The sequence below is a fragment of the Mirounga leonina genome, unplaced genomic scaffold (assembly GCF_011800145.1).
Source record: "Mirounga leonina isolate KUSES-001 unplaced genomic scaffold, KU_Mleo_1.0 Mir_53, whole genome shotgun sequence".
Classification (NCBI taxonomy): Eukaryota; Metazoa; Chordata; class Mammalia; order Carnivora; family Phocidae; genus Mirounga; species Mirounga leonina.
This window is the reverse complement of record NW_023270807.1, coordinates 96521655-96543141: the sequence shown is the minus strand read 5'-3', so window position 1 is coordinate 96543141 and position 21487 is coordinate 96521655. Positions and strand designations below refer to the sequence as shown.

Below are 21487 nucleotides of genomic sequence, written 5' to 3'. Positions count from 1 at the left end.
CGAGATTGTGGTCAAGATTGTGGTCAAGATGACTTTAATGTATGAAATAAATATAAAATTCAAACTATAATAGGCTTTGGAAAAGATGTCTGGTTCTGTAATATCACCTAATAGGGATACAGAAGGAAGTGATGGCTGAGCCAGGATCTGAAATATTAATATGAGCTAGGTAAAGAGGGATTCTTAACAAAGAATTCTCTGTTGTTAAGGGAGTAAAATATAAAGATGATCAGGCAGGAGGAGAACAGACAATAGGGTAAAGAGAATTCTTAACAAAGAATTTTCTGTTTTTAAGGGAGTGAAATGTAGATGATCAGGCAGGAGGAGAACAGAAGGAAATCAGTGTGGCTATAATACAAAGAGCTAGGGAAAATACTGTAGGTTGAGAGACTGAATAGATGGATGTAGACCAGACTATGGAGCATTCTGTAGGCCATGATAAAGAATTTTATTTATTTTCTTACGAATAGTAGGAGCTATTGAAAGGATTTAAACAGTGGTTGGGGGTCATCTCAGTTGGCTACAGTAAGCGATCTAGATAAGTGATGCTTGCGCTGTGGATTTGAAATAGGACTGTCCTGAAGAAATGGAAAAAAGCGGGTAAGAAAAAAATTAATAAGGCTTAACGGTGATCAGGAGATGCTAAGACTTCTGACTTGCATCCGTGGACAGTGACAGTATTTACCAATGAATAGCACTGGAAGAGAAGCATGTTTGGGCAAAGAGATTATGAATTTGATTTTGGCAAGTTGAGCTTGAGGCACCTTTGGGACCTCAAAGAAGAGGTAACACATAGGCAGCTGGATTGATTTGAACAGAAATATGTGTATAATATATCCATCGGTTTCTGCATATAGGCAGTATGTCTTTCAGATGTTAACTTACTCTCAGAAGTCATCAAAGTAACTTAATTCAACCTAAATATTTGTTGGGTGTATTCAGAATAAATTCATGGCCTTTTTGTAAAAACAATTTTCATGGTTTCTAAAGAGAATACAGCCCAATGTGAACATGTTTAACAATATAGAAAAATATAAAGAAAATATAAAGATTACTCAACCATAATCTTCATGTGAAGATATAACCACTATTCCATTCTTTTCTATATAAATATATATATATCCTCAAAACACATCATTTTATATTCTTTTTTTTCATTGTATCCTAAGGCAGTTTTCCGTGTTTTAAAAATTCATCATAAATATGAAAACTGCATAGGGTATAATGTTAAGTGAGTAGAAAATGGCATATAAAATTGTGCCTAATATACAAGAAGTACCATGCAGTAAATCTAACAAACATAAGACCTGCTGGATCAGAAAAAGAAAGCTTTTGTGTTATGGAGAATACTACATAATTTATTTTATCATTCCTTTATTTGAGTCATTTTTCTTCTGTTTGTTGTTGCTATGAATATCACCATGTGGCTTAATCTTGTCTCTATTTTTTATCGTTTTAGTCTTACTTCCCCAAAGTAGAATAATTAGACCAAAAAGTGTAGTGAATATCAGATCAGTGAATGTTCTTCATATCACCTATGTCATTCAAACTTATTTTAAAATCCAGCAAGTCTCGCATCCAGTAGTTTCAGTGTCTGACTCTTCTTATGTAGCTCTTGATCAGGCTCACACAAGTGAGTCATTTTCTAGTTCCCACTTCTGATGGAAATTCCAGACTTTTGAATTAAGTAGGTTTGTGTAATGGTTTCACATTTTAGCTCCTAGCACAAAATCTAGAGGAAAATAAATACCCAATAAATGTAAGTCAAAGTGGAATTAACTTTCAGATGCAAGAGTCTATACAGTCTGCATTTTAATTCATGGAAAATACTGTGTACTGTATAATGTCTGTTAAAGTGGCTATTCAAAATAATGAGGAAATATAGAAACAATTTTCAATGTGCTTTTTTCTTGTTTTCTCAGATCTTTTTGGGTTGGTGGTCTTTCTTGGTATTGAACCTTACTGTGTCAAACACTGGTGGGTTCGACTTCTTTATCGCCCTTACTGCAAGAAGAATCCTCAGCTCCTCTACAGCTTTATTGCCAAGATACTATGGAGGTCTGCAAAGAAAGATGTGATTGACCAAGTCAGTAGGATTAAGTTTTTACTGATTAAGGACATTATAAGAGGACAGAAGCAAGAGTTGGGATGGAAAGTTAAATTTTCAGGTGAAATCATTTTTTTCTTATCCCTACAGATCCAGATACCCCCTCAGACAGAAGAAATCCACTGGCTTCACTTTTCTCCAGTGGAAAGACATTTCTATCACCGTCAGCATGAAGTGTGCTGCCAGGATGCTGTAGTAAAACTCAGGAAGATTTCTGACTGGGCGCTGAAGCTCAGCAGCCTGGACAGAAGGACTGTTACCTCCATCCTGTATCCATTGCTGAGGCTCAGGCAGGCCTGCTGCCACCCACAGGCCGTTCGTGGGGAATTCTTGCCACTCCAGAAAAGGTTTTATTATCAGTTTCCTTATACTGCAATTGATAATATAGTAGTGATAGTGTTTAAGCTGTTAGCCCACAGTTTCATTCAGGGTGTTAAAACAGAGTTGTCAGTTATTTTTAGTAATGTGGTTTTTCTTTGGTATGGGGCCCCATTTATGAAAAAGAGTCACATTATCAAAATTATTTTCATGGTTTTGGACATTTAAAGTAAGGACTATTTTGGGCTTTCGTTTTGTTCTGGGTTTTTTTGCTACACTTCAGGCTTTTGTTCTTACTATATTTTTTGGTTCCCACATCAGGGAATTAGATGAGTTAGATTACCATTACATATTTTCTTTGTAATTGTGCTAAGTCTGTCTGTTTGATTATTTCATCCTAATATATTAAGGTATTTATGTCCACAGTAGTCTATTATCCCAGAAAGTTTTCATTCATCAGACTGTGACTCAGCAACTTGCCTTTTTCTTTTTTTTTTAAACACCTGGTGTTAAAAAGATGAGGTGTTATTAAAAAATATGAAGAGGAATTATATTTTTGTCTTTGCCCTTACACAGTTTGTGGACAAATAAAGGAGATGACAGAGATTATAAATTTCTCTAATGTAAGGCAAACAAACATATTTCATAAGAGGTACATATAAATGGCTATAGACAGTTAGAATGTGGAAATAATTTCTATATAAATGATTCATGTTAGCCTTTTGGTAGAAATGGCATTTGATCTGAGCCTTGAAGAATTGTCTTTTTTTTTTTTTTTTTTTACAGATAAAAAGAAATTAAGGCTCATGGAGATTAATTAAATTATAATGCTAGGGATTCAGACTTAATCTTTTTTTTTTTTAAGATTTTATTTATTTATTTGAGACAGAGAGAATGAGAGAGAGAGAGAGAGAGAGAGAGAGCACATGAAAGGGGGGAGGGTCAGAGGGAGAAGCAGGCTCCCTGCCGAGCAGGGAGCCCGATGCGGGACTCGATCCCGGGACTCCAGGATCATGACCTGAGCCGAAGGCAGTCGCTTAACCAACTGAGCCACCCAGGCTCCCCAGACTTAATCTTACCTTCTGAAACCCGTACTGTTTCAAATATATCATGTTGTACTTTGTATTTTAGGAAAATTTTTCTAGTTCCCTTCTCTATTGAGATAAACTGGGAAAAGGAAAGAATGATGGGATCAGATAGAAGAATGCTTGCTAAAATAGTAAGAGGTAATTGAATTAAAAGTGATAGTGCTAAAAATGAAGGTGAAGAGAAAGATCCTGAAGATTCACAAAGACTCTATAAGGGTACTCTTGATATTGTGTATTATGAAATACTCTCACCCATAGGATTTTCTTTTCAGTTCTGAACAATCTGCCTTTTCTTTTAGCACCATGACAATGGAAGAGCTGCTGACATCTCTGCAGAAGAAATGTGGAACTGAATGTGAAGAAGCACATCGGCAATTAGTTTGTGCTCTCAATGGCTTAGCAGGCATCCACATCATTAAAGGTAGAAGGTGATTGCTTTGTTATCTCTGAATCTTCTAAATATTTAATGAAACAGATTAGTTATAGTAGAAATCAAAATCCCCTGAAGAAAGACATACTCACACACTACTGATCTTCATTTAGATAGGTTCGACCATATGGAAAGCACTTATGCTGAACATTTGAAAAACCCTTCAAAGTTTACATATGCTTTCACCAAACACTTCCACTTTAGAAGTTTGTTGTTGTTGTTTAGGGAAGGTAGGTTTTGAACAAAAATTTGGCAATAAATTATTAACCTTAGTCTATAGTAGTGAACAACTGAAAACAAGCAAAATATCTAGGAATGGAAGAATGGTTAAATTTTGACACATTTAGGGGATCTTAGTCATCAATTTACAAAATAATATTGTTTGTAAATTCATTCTTTCAATACATATTAGAGTGTCTGCTCTGCACCAGTTGTGATCTCAGTACTAAAGTACAATAAAGTTGAGTAAGGTCTTTGATCTCGTGGACCTTAAATTCTTAACAAGGAGAGATAGACAAATATACAATGTGTATGGTTATAGTTATACTGTTACACATCATGCTCAAAATTTAAGCATGTTAAAAGGGAATCTTATATTTCATGGAAAAATGTTTAATTGGTCTTTCTTATCTCTCAGGGGTTACCATTTTTTATTACCTAATGTCCAGTGTCTGACAGTCTATTGTTTCATATATTTTGTATGTTATTTTACTTGTTTCAGAAAGGAGGGCAAATTCATTTTCCCTGTTATTTTGTCATGACCAAAAGCAGAAGTTATTTAAATAGCTCTTTTAATGAGCACCATTTAGTAAACCCCTTTCCATATAAATATGAGAATCATCAGGCTGTATTTTGTAGGTTCGAGAGTAAAATCTAAACATGTTAAGTGGAGACATTGAAACATAAATTTAGACTTCTAAAGATGCAAATTTCAGTTTGATATAGAAAATACACTTAATAAATAGATTAGACACTGTAGAAAAAAATCATTAAAATTAAAGAATAAAGTAGCAATAGAAGCCATTCATCATGAAAAACAGAGAATTAAGACTGAAAAATTTGAAAAGAGCATCAGTGAGATTGTAGATAACTTCAAGTAGTATAATATAAATGTACTGAAGTCTGTGAAGAAGAAAAATATATGAAGAAATACAAAGTTATATTATGAAAGTGTATATTATATACAAAGTTATAACATGAAAATGTAAAGTATAGAACAGTAATAGCACAATATCTTGGAGAATATGTGGATATATATAATGTAAAGTTTTTATACTATATATATGAAGTGGCATAATATCATGACAGTAGACTGACAAATCAGTAGACTGCTATATCCCCTAAAACAACTACTGAAAACACAACAAAAAGTTAGAGGTAATAATCTAAAAGATGAGATAAAAAGTAATAATGAAAAATTCTTAATCTAAAAAAAGAAAAAAGTGAAACAAAGAACAGATGAGACAAATATAAAACAAACAGCAAGATAATATATTGAAACCCAAGCATATCAGTGGTCACATTAAATGCAATGGTCTAAATGCCCCTTTAGGCAGAGATTTTCAAAACGGATTTTAAGAAAAGTAATATCTGATAATACACTATCTACAAGAAACCCTCTTTTTATTTAAAGATGCAAATGTAAAAGGTTAAAAAAGGATATGCCCTATTAACACTAATCAAAAGAAAGCTGGAGTGACTGTATTACCACCAGGCAAGAATATTACCGAGGATACAGTGTTATTCTGTCACGGGAAAATAATCCTAAATGTTTATGCACCTAAAACCAAGGCTTCAAAATAAAACACAAACTGTGATAGAACTACAATGAGAAATAGGCAAATCTACAATTATAGTCAGAGATTTCAACATCCCTCTTCCAATTATTGACAGAACAAGAAGACAGAAAATAGAGGCATGGAAAACTCAACACTAACAACCAATTGACATAGTCAATAGTTATAGGACACTTTACCCCACCAGAGAATACACATTCTTTTCAAGTGCACATGGAATGTTTACCAAGACAGAGCATGTTCCGGGCTGTAAAACAATTCAGTAAATTTAAGAGGATGCAAGTCTTAAAAAGTACATTCTCTGAGTACAATGGAATTAAATTAGATGTCAAAGATAACTGCAAAGTCCCCAAATATTTTGAAACTAATTAAAATAATTCTAAGTAATCTTTGGGTTAAAGAATAAATCAGAAGGGAAACTGGCAAGTACTTTGAAGTGAATTAAAATGAAAACAACATTTAAGAGTTGTAGAGTCTTCATCAGTAATTAAAGGAAAAGTGATAGGACTGAACACCAACTTAGAAAAAAGTTATAAATCATTGACATCAGCTGATACCTTAAGAAACTAAAAAAAGAAAGCAAATGAAATACCAAGTCAGTAAAAGACAGAAAATAATAAAGATAAATGCAGAAATCAATTAAAAGGAAAGCTAAACCAGTAGAGAAAAACAATGAAATCAAAAGCTGATTCTTTGAGATGAAAAGAAAGTTATAAACCTCTAGTCAAACTGCTTAGGGAAAAGGAAAAGACACAGATTACTATTATCAGGAATCAATAATGAACAGAGCTGTAATCATCAAGACAGAATGGTACTGGCACAAAAACAGACACATAGATCAATGGAACAGAATAGAGAGCCCACAAATGGACCCTCAACTCCATGGTCAGCTCATCTTCGACAAAGCAGGAAAGAATGTCCAATGGAAAAAAGACAGTCTCTTCAACAAATGGTGTTGGGAAGATTGGACAGCCACATGCAGAAGAATGAAACTGGACCATTTCCTTACACCACACACAAAAATAGACTCAAAATGGTTGAAAGACCTAAATGTGAGACAGGAGTCCATCAAAATCCTAAAGGAGAACACAGGCAGCAACCTCTTCGACCTCAGCCCAGCAGTTTCTTCCTAGAAACATCGCCAAAGGCAAGGGAAGCAAGGGCAAAAATGAACTATTGGGACTTCATCAAGATAAAAAGCTTTTGCACAGCAAAAGAAACAGTCAACAAAACCAAAACACACAACTGACAGAATGGGAGAAGATATTTGCAAATGACATATCAGATAAAGGGCTAGTATCCAAAATCTGTGAAGAACTTATTAAACCCAACACCCAAAGAACAAATAATCCAATCAAGAAATGGGCGGAAGACATGAACAGACATTTTTCCAAAGAAGACATCCAATGGCCAACAGACACATGAAAATGTGCTCAACATCGCTCAGCATCAGGGAAATCCAAATCAAAACCTCAATGAGATACCATCATAAAAAAGGTATAGCTAATGCTATACTTAATGGTTGAAAACTGAATGTTTTCTAAGATCATCAACAATAAAGATTCTTTTCACCTGAATTCTGTCCAGTGCTGTTAAGACAATTAAAAGAAATAAAAGTTACCAGTTTGAATAGGGAGAAAAGTAAAAGTGTCTTTATTTGCTGCAATATGATTGTCCATGAAGGAAAACTACTAAAACTAATAAGTGAGTTCTGAAAAGTTGCATTATACAAGAAGAGTATATAAAAATTTATTTTATTCTTAAATGTTAGAAATGAATGATTAGAAATTATGACAATACCGTTCATAGTAGTATCAAAAAAATAGGAAGTACTTAAGCATCAACTTGAAAAGAGATGTGTAAGACGTTTACAAAAGTCACAGAAACATTGAAAATTACAAACGTGGCTGAAATTAAAGAACACCTACTTATACCATGTTCATGGATCAGAAAACTCGTTATTAATATGTTGATTCGCCCTAAATTGATGTATAGTTAATGCAATCAAAATTTTCCAGTCAGAATTTCAGCAGGCTATTTTATAGCAGTTGACAAGCTGATTCTAAAATTCACCTAGAATAGCCAGAACAACTTCGGAAAAAAAAGAACGATTGGAAGATATACACTACCTGAATCAAGACTTACTCTAAAGCAACAATAATCAAGACAGTGTGACATAGGCATAAAGATAGGCAAGTAGACAATGGACCAGAATAGAGTCCAGAAAGAGTCCCACTTATTTATGTTCGTTTGATTTTTCAGCAAAGATGCAGAAGTATTTCAGTGAAGAAAAGTTAGTATTTTCAGTAAATGGTGCTGGAACAATTAGATATCCATATTCAAAAAATAAAACTTCAACATTGCACCATATAAAAAATTCATAATATAGAGGATATTAAACCAGAATTAAAACCTAAAACTATAAAACTTACAGAAAAACACAAAGGATAAAAAAAATTTTTGATTTGGGATAGGTAAAGATTTAGAGATGACACCGGAAGCACAGTCCATAAAAAAATTGATAATTTGACTTCCTCAAAATTAATAACCTCTACTTCTCAAAAGGCATTCTTTTTTTTTTTTTAAGATTTTTATTTATTGAGAGAGAGAGAATGAGAGACAGAGAGCATGAGAGGGAGGAGGGTCAGAGGGAGAAGCAGACTCCCTGCTGAGCAGGGAGCCCGATGCGGGACTCGATCCCGGGACTCCAGGATCATGACCTGAGCCGAAGGCAGTCGCTTAACCAACTGAGCCACCCAGGCGCCCTATCTTTTTATTTTCTTAAGAATGCCTTTTGAGAGGGGTGCCTGGGTGGCTCAGTTGGTTAAGCGACTGCCTTCGGCTCAGGTCATGATCCTGGAGTCCCGGGATCGAGTCCCGCATCGGGCTCCCTGCTCAGCAGGGAGTCTGCTTCTCCCTCTGACCCTCCTCCCTCTCATGCTCTCTGTCTCTCATTCTCTCTCTCTCAAATAAAAATAAATAAATAAATAAATAAATAAAAATAAAATAAAATAAAAAGATAAAGTATTGAATAAAGAAAGTATTTGCAAATCATATCTCTGAGAAAGGATTTGTATTCAGAATATGAAAAGAACTATTAAAAACCAGTAATAGGAAAACAATGCAAGGAAAATAGGCAAAATGTTTGGACAGAGTTCAATCAATATACAGAGATGCCAAAAAGCATATGAAAAGGTAGATATTCATCATCATTAGTCATTAAGTATATGCACATTCAGACCACGTCCCTATATGCCTTTATTGAATGGCTTAAATTAAACAGATTAAATGTTGGCAAGGATGTAGAAACAACTGGAATTCTCATTCATACATTGATATTGAGAGTATAAAATTGTACAGCCATCTTTCTCTTACTTCATTTACTCATTAGCTTCATTTCCATGACCTCAGCTTACTTTTATAATAAACTTGCAATGAGCTTAGTGCCTCTATCTCTATTTTAGAATTATTCTTTGCAGAAATTTATTCTAATTTTTTATGATAACTTTCTGGCTATCTGAACTAAACTGTTATTTTTTTGCAACTTTAATGAATCATTGAATACTCTCTTGAACAGAGTCTATTGTTATTCATCTATTACTGCATTTGTGATATAATAAGATTGCATAGTTTTATAGCTTTTATACCATAATGACTTTTAGGAGCTTTCTTGTAAGTAATGAGGGAATTACTGATGTAAATGTGCCTTTTTATAAAATCTACCTTTAAAACCTTCTTTAGTAGCTTTGGTTTAGATAATTTGATTTTAGTCTCTTCAAAACTTCAAAACTACTTAGAACATAATTCTTAAAATCATTTAAGTATTTCATAATGATGAAATAATGTACAGTTTTAAGCACTTTTATAACTTAGTATATACAAATGCTTCTTTATTTCTACATTCCTCACAAAATTTGTATATTTAACTCTTCATTATATTGTTAGAACTAGAAAGGCATTTTGTGATAAATTCCAATTCTTCTGACCTTCCCACAAAGCTTATTAATCCATTCTACTTGGGTACACAGTCATGGAGAGAATTTACCATTTTTCTTGTAATTTACCTAATAAGACCTTAAAGAAATTAGTTGCCCAGAGAAATTTGTGGTTTTGTCTGATACAAGGAAATGTTCTAACCCTCTTGGAACTGACTGGTATGTCTAGTTATTAGCTTTTCAGCATAACAGAACCAGAACTAGAAAGTGTCTCTTGTCCTGAACACTTGCCTGGAGTTTGGAAGGCTCACAGAAGCTGAGTAGAAGTAGCTCTAGACAAGAACTGAAAAAGATGGGCTTCTTATTTGCTGTAGTTGTAGCCCTCTGAACTTGTGTATATTGTTGAAGGTTTATGAATCTGTTTCTTTATCAATAAAATACATATAATACCATTCGCTTTGCCTCCCTTGAGGTGTTGTTCTTAATGTGAAGTGTGAATATACATTAAAAACTTTATAGAAACATATAAATGAAGAGTGGTGTTACTGATAATATGAAGTAACCTCAGATTCTTACCACTTTCAATCTGTTTAGAATGCAGTTTTTATTATCAATAACTAATGATAGGAGAAAAGCCATATTATTACATATTCCTGATAAATTGTACAAATATAAATAGCACATGCAACTTTGTGTGCAAATCTTCTCTCTAGGACATTGCCTAGGAAATACTTCATTTAGCTGGCAGTGTTTACAAATATGGATTTTCTCAAATAATTCTTAATTATCACCATCATTATCATTGCCCTTTCAGTTGCTAAGTGTGTCTGTGACTATAATATTCCCAGCATCAATCGAAAATATGAAATAATCTCTGCTTTACAATGCATAGTGAAAGACTAAATAGGGCAGCATTTTTTTTAATTGAACTATAGTTGAGACACAATGTTACATTAGTTTCAGGTGTATAATGTAGTGGTAAGACAACTCTGTGCTATGCTGTGCTCATCAGAACTGTAGCTAGGGGCACCTGGGTGGCTCACTCATTAAGCATCTGCCTTCGGCTCAGGTCATGATCCCAGGGTTCTGGGATCGAGCCCCAAATCGGGCTCCCTGCTCCACGGGAAACCTGCTTCTCCCTCTCCCTCTGCCTGTGTTCCCTCTCTCGGTGTCTCTGCCTGTCAAATAAATAAATAAAATCTTTAAAAAAAAAAAAAAGTGTAGCTAGCTAGCATCTGTCACTATACTACTTTTTAATAGAAATTTAAAAAAAAAATTAAACTTTATTTCAACTTAGAAATAATTAGGCAAAAGGTGGCAAATTATGTGTCCTACCTAATAATAGTTTCTCGTAGTCCCAAATTAATTGAGTGAAATAATTGTGATTAAAATCTACAGAATACTTGAGTGTCACAATTAAGAAATATGTATGCTTCTTCTTAGAGATACATAAATAATGTACTATTTCAGATTAAAAATCTAGCATCATATCTGAGAAACGATCATTTTCCTTTTTTTTGATTCAGAAAGGTGTTTTTATTTTCCAAATTATTAAACATATTTATCCACTCAAGAAATGAGTGTGACTTTGCAGACCACCGTATTGCTAGATTGTTGTACATATTAAGTTACAGCAGAAAATATTTTTTAAATTCCCTAAAATTTGTGCCATTACTTAAAGTATTTATTAAGAGAAATTCTGGAAAGGCTGAAGATTAGAAATAAGTCTAAAAGAATGGATTAGAACAGGGTTAAAACACAAAATAGTTAAGATTTCCTATTCTGCCTTCTTCTTTTATTTTCTTTTATGACCAGCAAAACTGCCAACAAAGCATACAAGCAGTAAAGATGCTTTACTTTACTTTTACTTGCTTTTCTTTACGAACATATTGACTGTTAGACTGTAAAATAAATATAAAACTTTAGAAAGGACTGCAGTTCTTCCCAACTCTGGCTTTCTATGGTTTTTCAAATCACCAGTAGTGGTTTCTTTGTTTTTTGAATCCTGTAGCTCATACTTTTTAGAACTACATTCCTCAGAAACAGAATCACTTCATGTGGCCTCCCTGAAGAAATGATCATTTTCTATAAGCATTTTGTATTAGACCTAACATTTCATGTATATATTGTTTTTCCTCGTTATTGCCCAATGATTGAGGTATTATCCCCATTTTACGTAAGAAAACTGACGTTTGGGCGCCTGGGTGGCTCAGTTGGTTGGGCGACTGCCTTCGGCTCAGGTCATGATCCTGGAGTCCCGGGATCGAGTCCTGCATCGGGCTCCCTGCTCGGCAGGGAGTCTGCTTCTCCCTCTGACCCTCCTCCCTCTCATGCTCTCTGTCTCTCATTCTCTCTGTCTCAAATAAATAAATAAAATCTTTAAAAAAAAACAAAAAACTGACGTTCAGGGGCACCTGGGTGGCTCAGTCATTAAGCATCTGCCTTCGGCTCAGGTCATTAAGCATCTGCCTTCGGCTCAGGTCATGATCCCAGGGTCCTGGGATCTAGCCCCACATTGGGCTCCCTGCTCAGCAGGAAGCCTGCTTCTCCCTCTCCCACTCCTGCTGCTTGTGTTCCCTCTCTTGCTGTGTCTCTCTCTGTCAAATAAATAAATAAAATCTTTAAAAAAAAAAAAAAAAACTGACGTTCAGAAGGCTTAGTTGGTTTCTTAAGATTATAGCTAATAAATGACAGATAATTTGCCCTGGATCTTTTGATTTCAAATTAATTTAATTTTTTTTATTATACTATGCTTCTTTATCAAATAGACATTTTAAACCTCAATATTATGCTATCTTTGGTAGGTTGAAGCTCTTCATCAAAAATTTCTAAAATGGAGTGCTATATTACTTGCAGATTATCACAATATTAAAATAAATTTCATATTTCCCATCTTTGTTGTAAAACTGGAACCCTCATTTTATTCTATGTTTTTATGACTCAAGCTTGGAGAGTAAATGAATTTCTTCCCTTGGCCTTTTTTCTAGTCTCCTTTTCAGATTTATTCCCTCCTTTTCCCTGCTATGTTGTTATGCATGGTATGAAGATTATGATAAAGAATTATTCATCTGATCCTTTCTAAGCACTGTATATAGCACACTAGAGGGTCAGTGTGGCAAAATACCAAGCCAGGGCATAACAGGAGGTGCCTCACTGCTCTTTTCAGATAGTTTCCACTGCATTCCCACTAGGGTTCTTTGTCTTTCTGTGCAATGAAAACTTTGTTGATTGTTAAGAGAAATTCCTATCAGAAGGTCCCTTAATAAAGGATATGTCCATTCTTAATTTAATTGTAATTATAAACATAATTGTGATGGATTTACTGCTTTTAGTTTCCATTGCTTCATAGTGGTATGTTAAACATTTTCAAAAGTTACATTACATACTAACTTGATTTAATCTCTTCCAATATAGAAATCAGATAGTAAAGATCTGACTTCTAAAAGAAATCTAAAATTAACTGCAAACTCAAGGGATTTGTTTATATTATACACAAACATATATGTATGATATATAATGCATATTCTAAGGTCCTCACTGATTATGGTTTTAAAAACGTGGTATTATTTCAACTTTGTACAGTGTGTTTTCTGCACATATTTTTTGGAGAAAATTAGCTTGGAAAGTATCAAATTCAGTACTATTTACTACTTGGAAATGTTAGTGCCATCAAGTGGCAAAGAATGGATATTTCTAAATTTGGCTTAAACTTGTAAACTTACTGAATATGCATATTTTTGTGTTTCCTAGAAGGCATGGGATTATAGTGAATAGTTCAAATTCACCTGCTTATATTATAGTTTACTCATTGTACCATCTTTAAGAAGTATGGTAATTATGAAAAGAGAATTATTAAATGAATTATTCTCTATAAATGATAGCATAAATACTAATAGAATCTTTTTTAGTCTTGAAAAACTTTGTGAGAATCTTCAAAACTAAGAAAGAAGAGCTTTTTGGTGTGAAGATAGTTGAGTGTTACTCCTTCATTATATTGTGATATTATTTTTGCAAAAATAATGTTCACCTTTATCAAAGTGAATAGAAATTGACTGTAAAATACTATGAAATGTGTGCTTTAGAAAACTATGTAATAGGTAACTTGTAGAACTAAATATAAAACGGTATAAAAGCAAGTGTTTTACACAAAAATGTGAATATACTTAATGTCACTGAACTGCATACTTAAAAATGATTGGTATGGTAAACTTTATGTTAGGTGTATTTCACCACAATAAAATAAGTGTATATATTTATATATATAATCAGCTTTAACAAAAAGAAAGAATCAACACAGTTTACAAAGGTATATATATATTTCTTTCATTGTGGCTATGAACAAAATCATAAATCCACTGATGTTAATAAAATTGGTTTGAAGTGAAAAAAAGGCAAGTGTGTAATGAACATGAAAAAAGCTTTCTCAGCAAACAAAAACATCTTTTTTTATTTTATGATTTTACAGCTGTTAGATTTTTATTTTAATTGTATTTGTAAATTACCAGTTTTGAATTTTTCCCCACGCAGCAAATATGATAAGTTCTATTATTTAAGCCACTTAATGTTTCATGTCTCCTTTTATAGAAGTGTCAGAAAACTTTTACTGAAAGAATCAGATGATAACTATTTTAGATTTTGATCCAGAAGATCTATTTTAACTACTCAGCTCTGCTGTTACAATGCAAAAGCCATCACAGACAGTACATAAACAAATGAGTGGGCTGAGTTCCAATAAAACTTTATCAATGGACCCAGAAATTTAATTTCATATAATTTTCACATCACAAAATAATGTTCTTTTGAATTTTTTTCAACTATTAAAAATGCAAAAACCATTCTTAGCTCATGGACCTTAGAAAAATGCAGAGGGTCAGATATGACCCATAGGCCATAGTTTGCCAACCTATATTTTAGTTGATACTTTTTAAATTACTTTATTTGAATGAGCTGCTAGTTATCAATAATAAAAAACAGCATGAATCTCAGACTAATTGTGATTTATGTGACCAGAAATGGAAAGAAGAATCTTGAAGTTTTTGAAATGTAGTTTTTAACTGCAAACCATTTTGGCCTTTAAGAAGGATCTATTATTTATCTGAGAATTATGTGTAGGTTGATCAGTGTTTTAAGTATTTATTTATAAATTTGTTTTTAATTTCAAACATCAAAATGACTACTAATCGGCACCCTTTAACTTCACTAAGAGGAAAATCATCTAAATTAAAAGTATATTCAGAGTTTGCTTTTCAGTATAATTTTAAAACCTAAGTATATCTGATTGGTGTTCAGTGCTACAGAATTAGCAAATGGAGTTATCATCGGCTTTTTTACTGGCGCAGTCATATTAATACCAAGTCACATTCCTTTTCTTTAAAAGATGGTAAGGTATAATCGTTGTTATATTTTTGCAGTAGACATTTTTCTATAATAGATAACTAGATCACATTGGGAGCTAAATACATGATTTTCTTATGCATTAAATACATTTTAATTCTTCAGGTGAGTATGCCTTGGCAGCAGAGCTGTACAGGGAAGTGTTGCGTTCATCTGAGGAACACAAAGGGAAACTCAAAACGGATTCACTCCAAGTAAGTAAGCACTAAACAATTTCAAGTATATAGTCTATTTATTTTTTACAAAATAATTTTTCATGATGATCTTCTGATTTAATTTTTGAAGGTCTCTTAGGAAAATCTGAATATTTGAACTATAGCATTTAAGTATTGAGTCTCTTCCCTTTCTTAGCCCCGTCCAGTGGATCATATACACAAGGCGTTCTAGCTAAATGGTAAATAAGGACCACTTTTATTAATCTTATTAAGTTTAGGCTTGAGTCCTTGGTGGGACTTCTTTATCATTCACAATCTAGACCTTGGGACCCACATGTTCACGTGTACCTCAGCAAGTATTGTAGGAGTGTTTGGGGGAAAGAGGAGAAAATTAAATGCAAGCCTACTTATATTCTGTATGGGGGAGGATTACAGAAGTTAGACCTTCAGTCTTAAGCAAATGTGTTTGCCTCATGGAAGAAGGCAGAAATATGCTCCTGAAGAAAAGAAGCAGAAGTAGAAAAGTGGATGAGCAAACGGATAAGTCCAGTATGCCTGAGTCCAGGAATGAAGAGTAAGCCATCAGCCTGTTTCTTCCTTTTGGCTTTAATAAACCATGGCCCACTGACTGTTTTGCTCTATTCAGTCAGATTAGCCACTCTGCTCCCTTGGGATAAAAATAAGGGGATGAAAGAGACAGGTGTTCTCCCCAGTCTGTTCTACCACCTTGTTCAGGAAGCCACAGAAGGAGAAGAGGAGCCGGGTTTCTACCACTTGGTTTCCGTAGTGCCATTTACAGGTTTGTTGTTGCTACTCAGTGTGATAGTGTTGCTGATTGTATTATCTATGAAGCCATGTTGAAAAGACCTAAGACATTTGAGGTGACTCTTCAAAGATGAACTCTACAAAGATCTGTGTCATGACATAATCTGTAGCCAGAGAGAGTAAACCTTTGTAGTCTCAAACCACTAGCACCAAATCAGATCTTACCAGGACTCTTTCCTGATTATCCTTTAGTCCTTAGCTGTCTTCCCAGGTAAAGAGTGAAGTTAACAGAAATTACTTATTTCTTCTCAGCCCTTGACTCCAGAGGGAGCCTCTAACCAGCTGCAGATTCAGTATCGTAGGGAGAAGCCTGACTTATACTGAATACAGAGATAGAAGATACAGTTTTCTCCTTCCTTATATCTTTACCTCTAGCTCCTCCCTTTTTCACCCCTTAAGTTCAACAGATCCAGGTCACAGCCCTGTTTTCCTATGTATTTAGTTATCCTTATTTTTATGATAATTGCTAGGCTTATGCAGACTCATTTCCCAGAAGAGGAATCAATCAAGTCTGGGCAATCAGTCTTTCTACTTTACTGGACTTGGCATAATCCTATACAGACAAAGGCACATATAATAGAAGAAATATACCTGTATTACACATTCAGCTAAATGCATAGACATATTTCATAAGACTATTTTCTCCCCTTAAGACTGTGTATTTTTAATTGAAGAAAGTTTATGCCATTATGAATTAAGACCTTATGAAACTGATTTTGGTTTTCTCTGAGGAGGTTGGTGTTCAAATTGTATTAGAGGAAAAGTTTTCAATGATCTGATCTTAACGTGGTGTTAGTATTCTGTATGCCATACTAATAGTAGATTCTCCCTTAAGAGTTCACTCCATTGACTCTCAAAATGTTGCCTTTTGTGTGTTTGTAGAGACTTCATGCTACCCATAACTTGATGGAATTGTTGGTAGCCAAGCACCCAGGAATACCTCCTACCTTACGAGATGGCAGACTTGAGGAAGAGGTAATTATTTTTTTATTCTGTCTGTAAAGAAATCTTTTTTTCAGACTTTATCACACATCTCATTAATATTTCCTAGGGCATATAACATCTAAATAAAAGTAATCATATGCTTTCCTGCTGCTTTTATGTCCCAAATTAGCTTTGGTGATTTGGTGATAGGAGAGAATTGCAGTACTCTGTATTATTTTGCTTCTCTTGTGATCTGCTTGTGGTTATATGGTAACTGCTTTCATAGATATGGCTGTTGGTAGCCAGCAGCACATAGAAAGAAAAAAGGAGCACATAGAAAGAAAAAGAAAGGAAATGAAGGAAGGAAGAAGACCTTGTTGATCTCATGGCAGATCTGCAAAAGATGCAGTTTAGTAAAAATAAAAAGTTTTGTGCTTACTCCACCTTTCTGTATATTACCGAGGGCAGTAAATAAACTCAATGTTTTGGTGGTATTTCTTATGTCCTCTCAAAGAACTTCCTTCTGCAGTAAGTTTTGCCTCATTGGAAAGAATGGTATAAATCATTTCACTGTAAATTGTTGATGAGCCTATTATGCTAATTCCCTCAATGGATTTTTGCCTTTTTAAAAGTCAGATATGGCAAAGCTAAAATCAAAAGAGTAGTAGTATGTTTGAAATGAATTGAACCTGTAAGTGGGACCTTTTTTTTTTTTTTTTAAGATTTTATTTATTTATTTGACAGAGAGAGACGCGGTGAGAGAGGGAACACAAGCAGAGGGAGTGGGGGAGGGAGAAGCAGGCTTCCCGTGGAGCAGGGAGCCCGATGCGGGACTCGATCCCAGGACCCTGAGATCATGACCCGAGCCGAAGGCAGTCGCTTAACCAACTGAGCCACCCAGGCGCCCCAAGTGGGACCTTTTTTATTTGAATTAAGATACAAAGTGAGATTGTATAAGTATGTACAGCCCTTTCTTAATGTTAGATGACAGTCTAAGTGTTGGAGATTTTTAAATGAAATCTCATTCCCATTGCAGGCGTCTAATCTTATATACAATCAGTCACTTGTTTAAATGCCATGAGCGACAGGAAACTCTAGGAGACTGTCCAGTCTATTAGTAGATAGCTCTAATGACCAAATAATTATAGCCAAGGAATTTTAATGGAAATTAATCGGAAGGTTGTGACAGGAAAAGGAGAAATGCATCATGGGAGAAGAAGAAAAAATGTGTCACACTGGATAGATAGATTTCCAAGGAGACCACATAATTTTTGCCTTTCATAGAATATGAAGCCACAGATCCAAGAAATCATCTACTTCAACCACCAGCGTTTGCAAATGAAGTAACAGAAGCCCAGAGAGGTGAAATGGCTAGTCCAAAGAGATGTATCTGTTCAGTTGAACCTCATGAAATTGCCATTTTTGTAAGTCAAAGGGTCTAGTGTTGGCAACTTCACATAGGTCAACCCACCTCTAAGTGGAAGCGTTAGGATTTCCTGTTCAGGAGTCTTTCTGGTTTTCCTCCCACTATCCCATGTCCACAACACCTATGTTACTGTATATTCTCAAGTATTATTTCCAAACTGAAGTAATTTCAAAAAGTTGTAATAACTAAATCAGACAAATTATAAAAGATTCCTTTGCCTCAGGATTTGAAATACGGTTGTTCTTCCCATTCCCTTTTTTTAATTAAAAATTGGATAGAAATTTAGGAAGCAGACCCTTGGGATTTCTTAAATTTTGTGACTTACGAGTAAATGTGGTCTCTTTAATATCTGTCTTAGGAATTTCTAGCTCGGCTCTTATGTTCTTGACAGTATACTTAGAGAATTCTGTGCTTAAACTGTGTTAAGTAGCTTTACGTACCTAAAATATACCACATTGTTCTTGCAACATTATACTGAATTATTTTCCAGACCTGGAATGAAAGTTTACGTTTGTTTCCTGTTTCAACACAGGCCAAACAACTGCGAGAGCATTATATGAGCAAGTGTAACACAGAAGTCGCTGAAGCACAGCAAGCTTTGCAGCCTGTGCAGCAGACCATACGGGAGCTCCAGAGAAAGGTGCGTCCCCAAAATGACTTGGCTTACCTGTGTTTGTCTCCCTGTAGCATTTTGGACTTTGTCTTGGTTTGGAGAAAAACTTGAACTTTCTTATTCGTCTTGGAATTCTTAGCACCTAGTAGGGTGCCTGTCCCATAATAAAAAATGTTATTTGCTGTTCGCAGTGTTTGTTAATTGAATGAACAGGTGTGTAGATAAATCACCTGTTTGGAAGCTGTTCTCTTTCTTTTTTTTAAGCTATGATGGGTTTTTTCTGACCTTGTGTAGACAATAAGTTGTCTTTTGAAGAAAGTAAAGACTGGGCGCCTGGGTGGCTCAGTCGTTAAGCGTCTGCCTTCGGCTCAGGTCATGATCCCAGGGTCCTGGGTTCGAGCCCCGCATCGGGCTCCCTGCTCCGCGGGAAGCCTGCTTCTCCCTCCCCCACTCCCCCTGCTTGTGTTCCCTCTCTCGCTGTGTCTCTCTCTGTCAAATAAATAAAATCTTTTAAAAAAAAAAGAAAGTAAAGACTTCCATAACCTCCTTTTGATCTTAGATATGTATGTTTCCAAAATCTTTTCTTTTAAGGATGTCAGAACATTAGAAACACAGGTATTTTTCTTACGGAATACATGCCATTTGTCATTTCTAAAATTTCTCTTTATGAAATCAGTAGCAAGCCTAAAGAGGAGGCTATCACAAAACACATTGTCTTTCTTATTTTAACCAGTTACTCCATCACTTTATTCTTCCTAATACACTAATTATTTAGTATTCAGGCATATAATTTTGCTAGTAATCATAGAGTATTATTGAGTAGAATCTAGTTCAGTTAGTTGAAGATTAGTAGGATGTCTTTATTATGCTGAGAAAGAGACCTGTCACCTTTTCAGATATATACAGTGAATACTGAGTTTTCATTTTGGTAATGTATTTTTTTAGCACAACTGTGTTACACAAATACATACAGTAAATTTTCAGTCATCCACAGTAGTCAGGAAACAGGTGTTCTCTTTAATTATGTATGCAAAACTTGTATGCACCCATTGTATATAGAGTATGTATGCTTGTCTTCCCCACTGTTATAATTCCCTTGAGACTAGCATTTATTGCTTCATTTGACTTTTTCACAGCACCTTTCCTAGTGATAGGAACATAGTGAGCACTGAAAAAAACATGAATTGATGAGCTGTTGTCTTTTTTACAGATTTATTCTAATTCTCCTTGGTGGCTGAATGTGATCCACAGAGCAATAGAATTTGCTATTGATGAGGAACTTGTTCAGCGAGTGCGAAATGAAATAACGAGCAACTACAAGCAACAAATTGGCAAGTTTTCTATGTCAGAAAAGTAAGAAAATAGTACAAAATAGGATAACTTTATGAGTAATGACCCCAAATATTCAGATCATTTCATGTTAAGAGGTAGTTAACTATCAGAACATATTATGGTTATGAACATCTGGATTTTACATATTGTTAAGAGTACATTTCAAACAAATATTAGCTATAAGTCTGAAAAAACAAACCTGTGTTTCTTCTGTGTATTAGTCATTTTTAAATAGTCCCTTTTTAGTGTTTTTTTAATCTGCTTAAAGTATATTCATTGTATCTTTGTTGGACGCACCGAAGCCAACTCTAAGCAAAGTCTTGAAATAGTCTTTGTTTTGGAGAAATTTGTCCTTGAGGTAAAGCATTCACGCTTCTACTGTGTAAATCACCCTCAAAGAGCTAAGCATCATAGCACCACAGTGGCCCAGGTTTTATGTTGTAGAGTTACCTGCTGTCTCCCCCGTCTTTCTTTGTTCTCATCAACACTCACCATTCTTTAGGGTCTTGGTCGGTATGCTGGATTGTTGCTCTTATTGTATAAATGGTAAATAATTCTTCCCAAAGACCAAACTTACTCTTTATCAAAAGTATCTGCAGTGATTTAACCCAAAGGAATGTCAGTCTAATGTGGGGACTTGAGGAATTGTGGTAGGACTATTGATTCTAGGTAGGGGACAGAGAGAAATCTTTTATTGCTTCTCAGATCACATCCCAGTATAAGGTCAGCCTTGGGATTAATGTTGGTTTTCAGTGAAAAATTCAGCATAAGAATATCTTTAAAATGTTTTAAAGTGTTCGTTTTACTCTTTTAAAGCCTTTCCAAATGTCTGCTAAAACCCTAAAGAGATGTGCTACATTTTCCATGTGTCATTACTAATTTAGATGTACAATCATCATCTTTTTCACCATACAGAGCTTGACAGGCTTCATTTCTGAGGTATATGCAGTACATTAGACTCCTGAGTGCACTTCCTTTTTCTCTATTTAACCCAAGAGTCACCATTCCAGGATAAGTTGTCATTTAAGTCATGATTCATTTTATCCAGTTTTAAAGTTATGTACTAATGTGTTCTGCCAGCATTGTGGTATCAGCCGAAAAGAAAATCTTAAAGTTATTTTGAAGTTGTTTTTCTTAAATCACA

The 21487-nt window shown here is 34.6% G+C and overlaps 1 protein-coding gene across 6 annotated transcripts in view; it reads left to right on the top strand.

Moving 5' to 3' along the window:
• Window positions 1-21487, top strand: part of SHPRH (SNF2 histone linker PHD RING helicase) — a 93814-nt gene that overhangs the window by 28688 nt on the left and 43639 nt on the right. For all 6 annotated transcript variants that reach the window (XM_034990928.1, XM_034990930.1, XM_034990927.1 and 3 more), the window contains 7 exons: window positions 1923-2086; window positions 2198-2454; window positions 3813-3934; window positions 15174-15262; window positions 16931-17023; window positions 18931-19038; window positions 20222-20364. In XM_034990928.1, the coding sequence (XP_034846819.1) occupies window positions 1923-2086; window positions 2198-2454; window positions 3813-3934; window positions 15174-15262; window positions 16931-17023; window positions 18931-19038; window positions 20222-20364 (976 nt within the window). The remainder of the gene's footprint in view (window positions 1-1922; window positions 2087-2197; window positions 2455-3812; window positions 3935-15173; window positions 15263-16930; window positions 17024-18930; window positions 19039-20221; window positions 20365-21487) is intronic.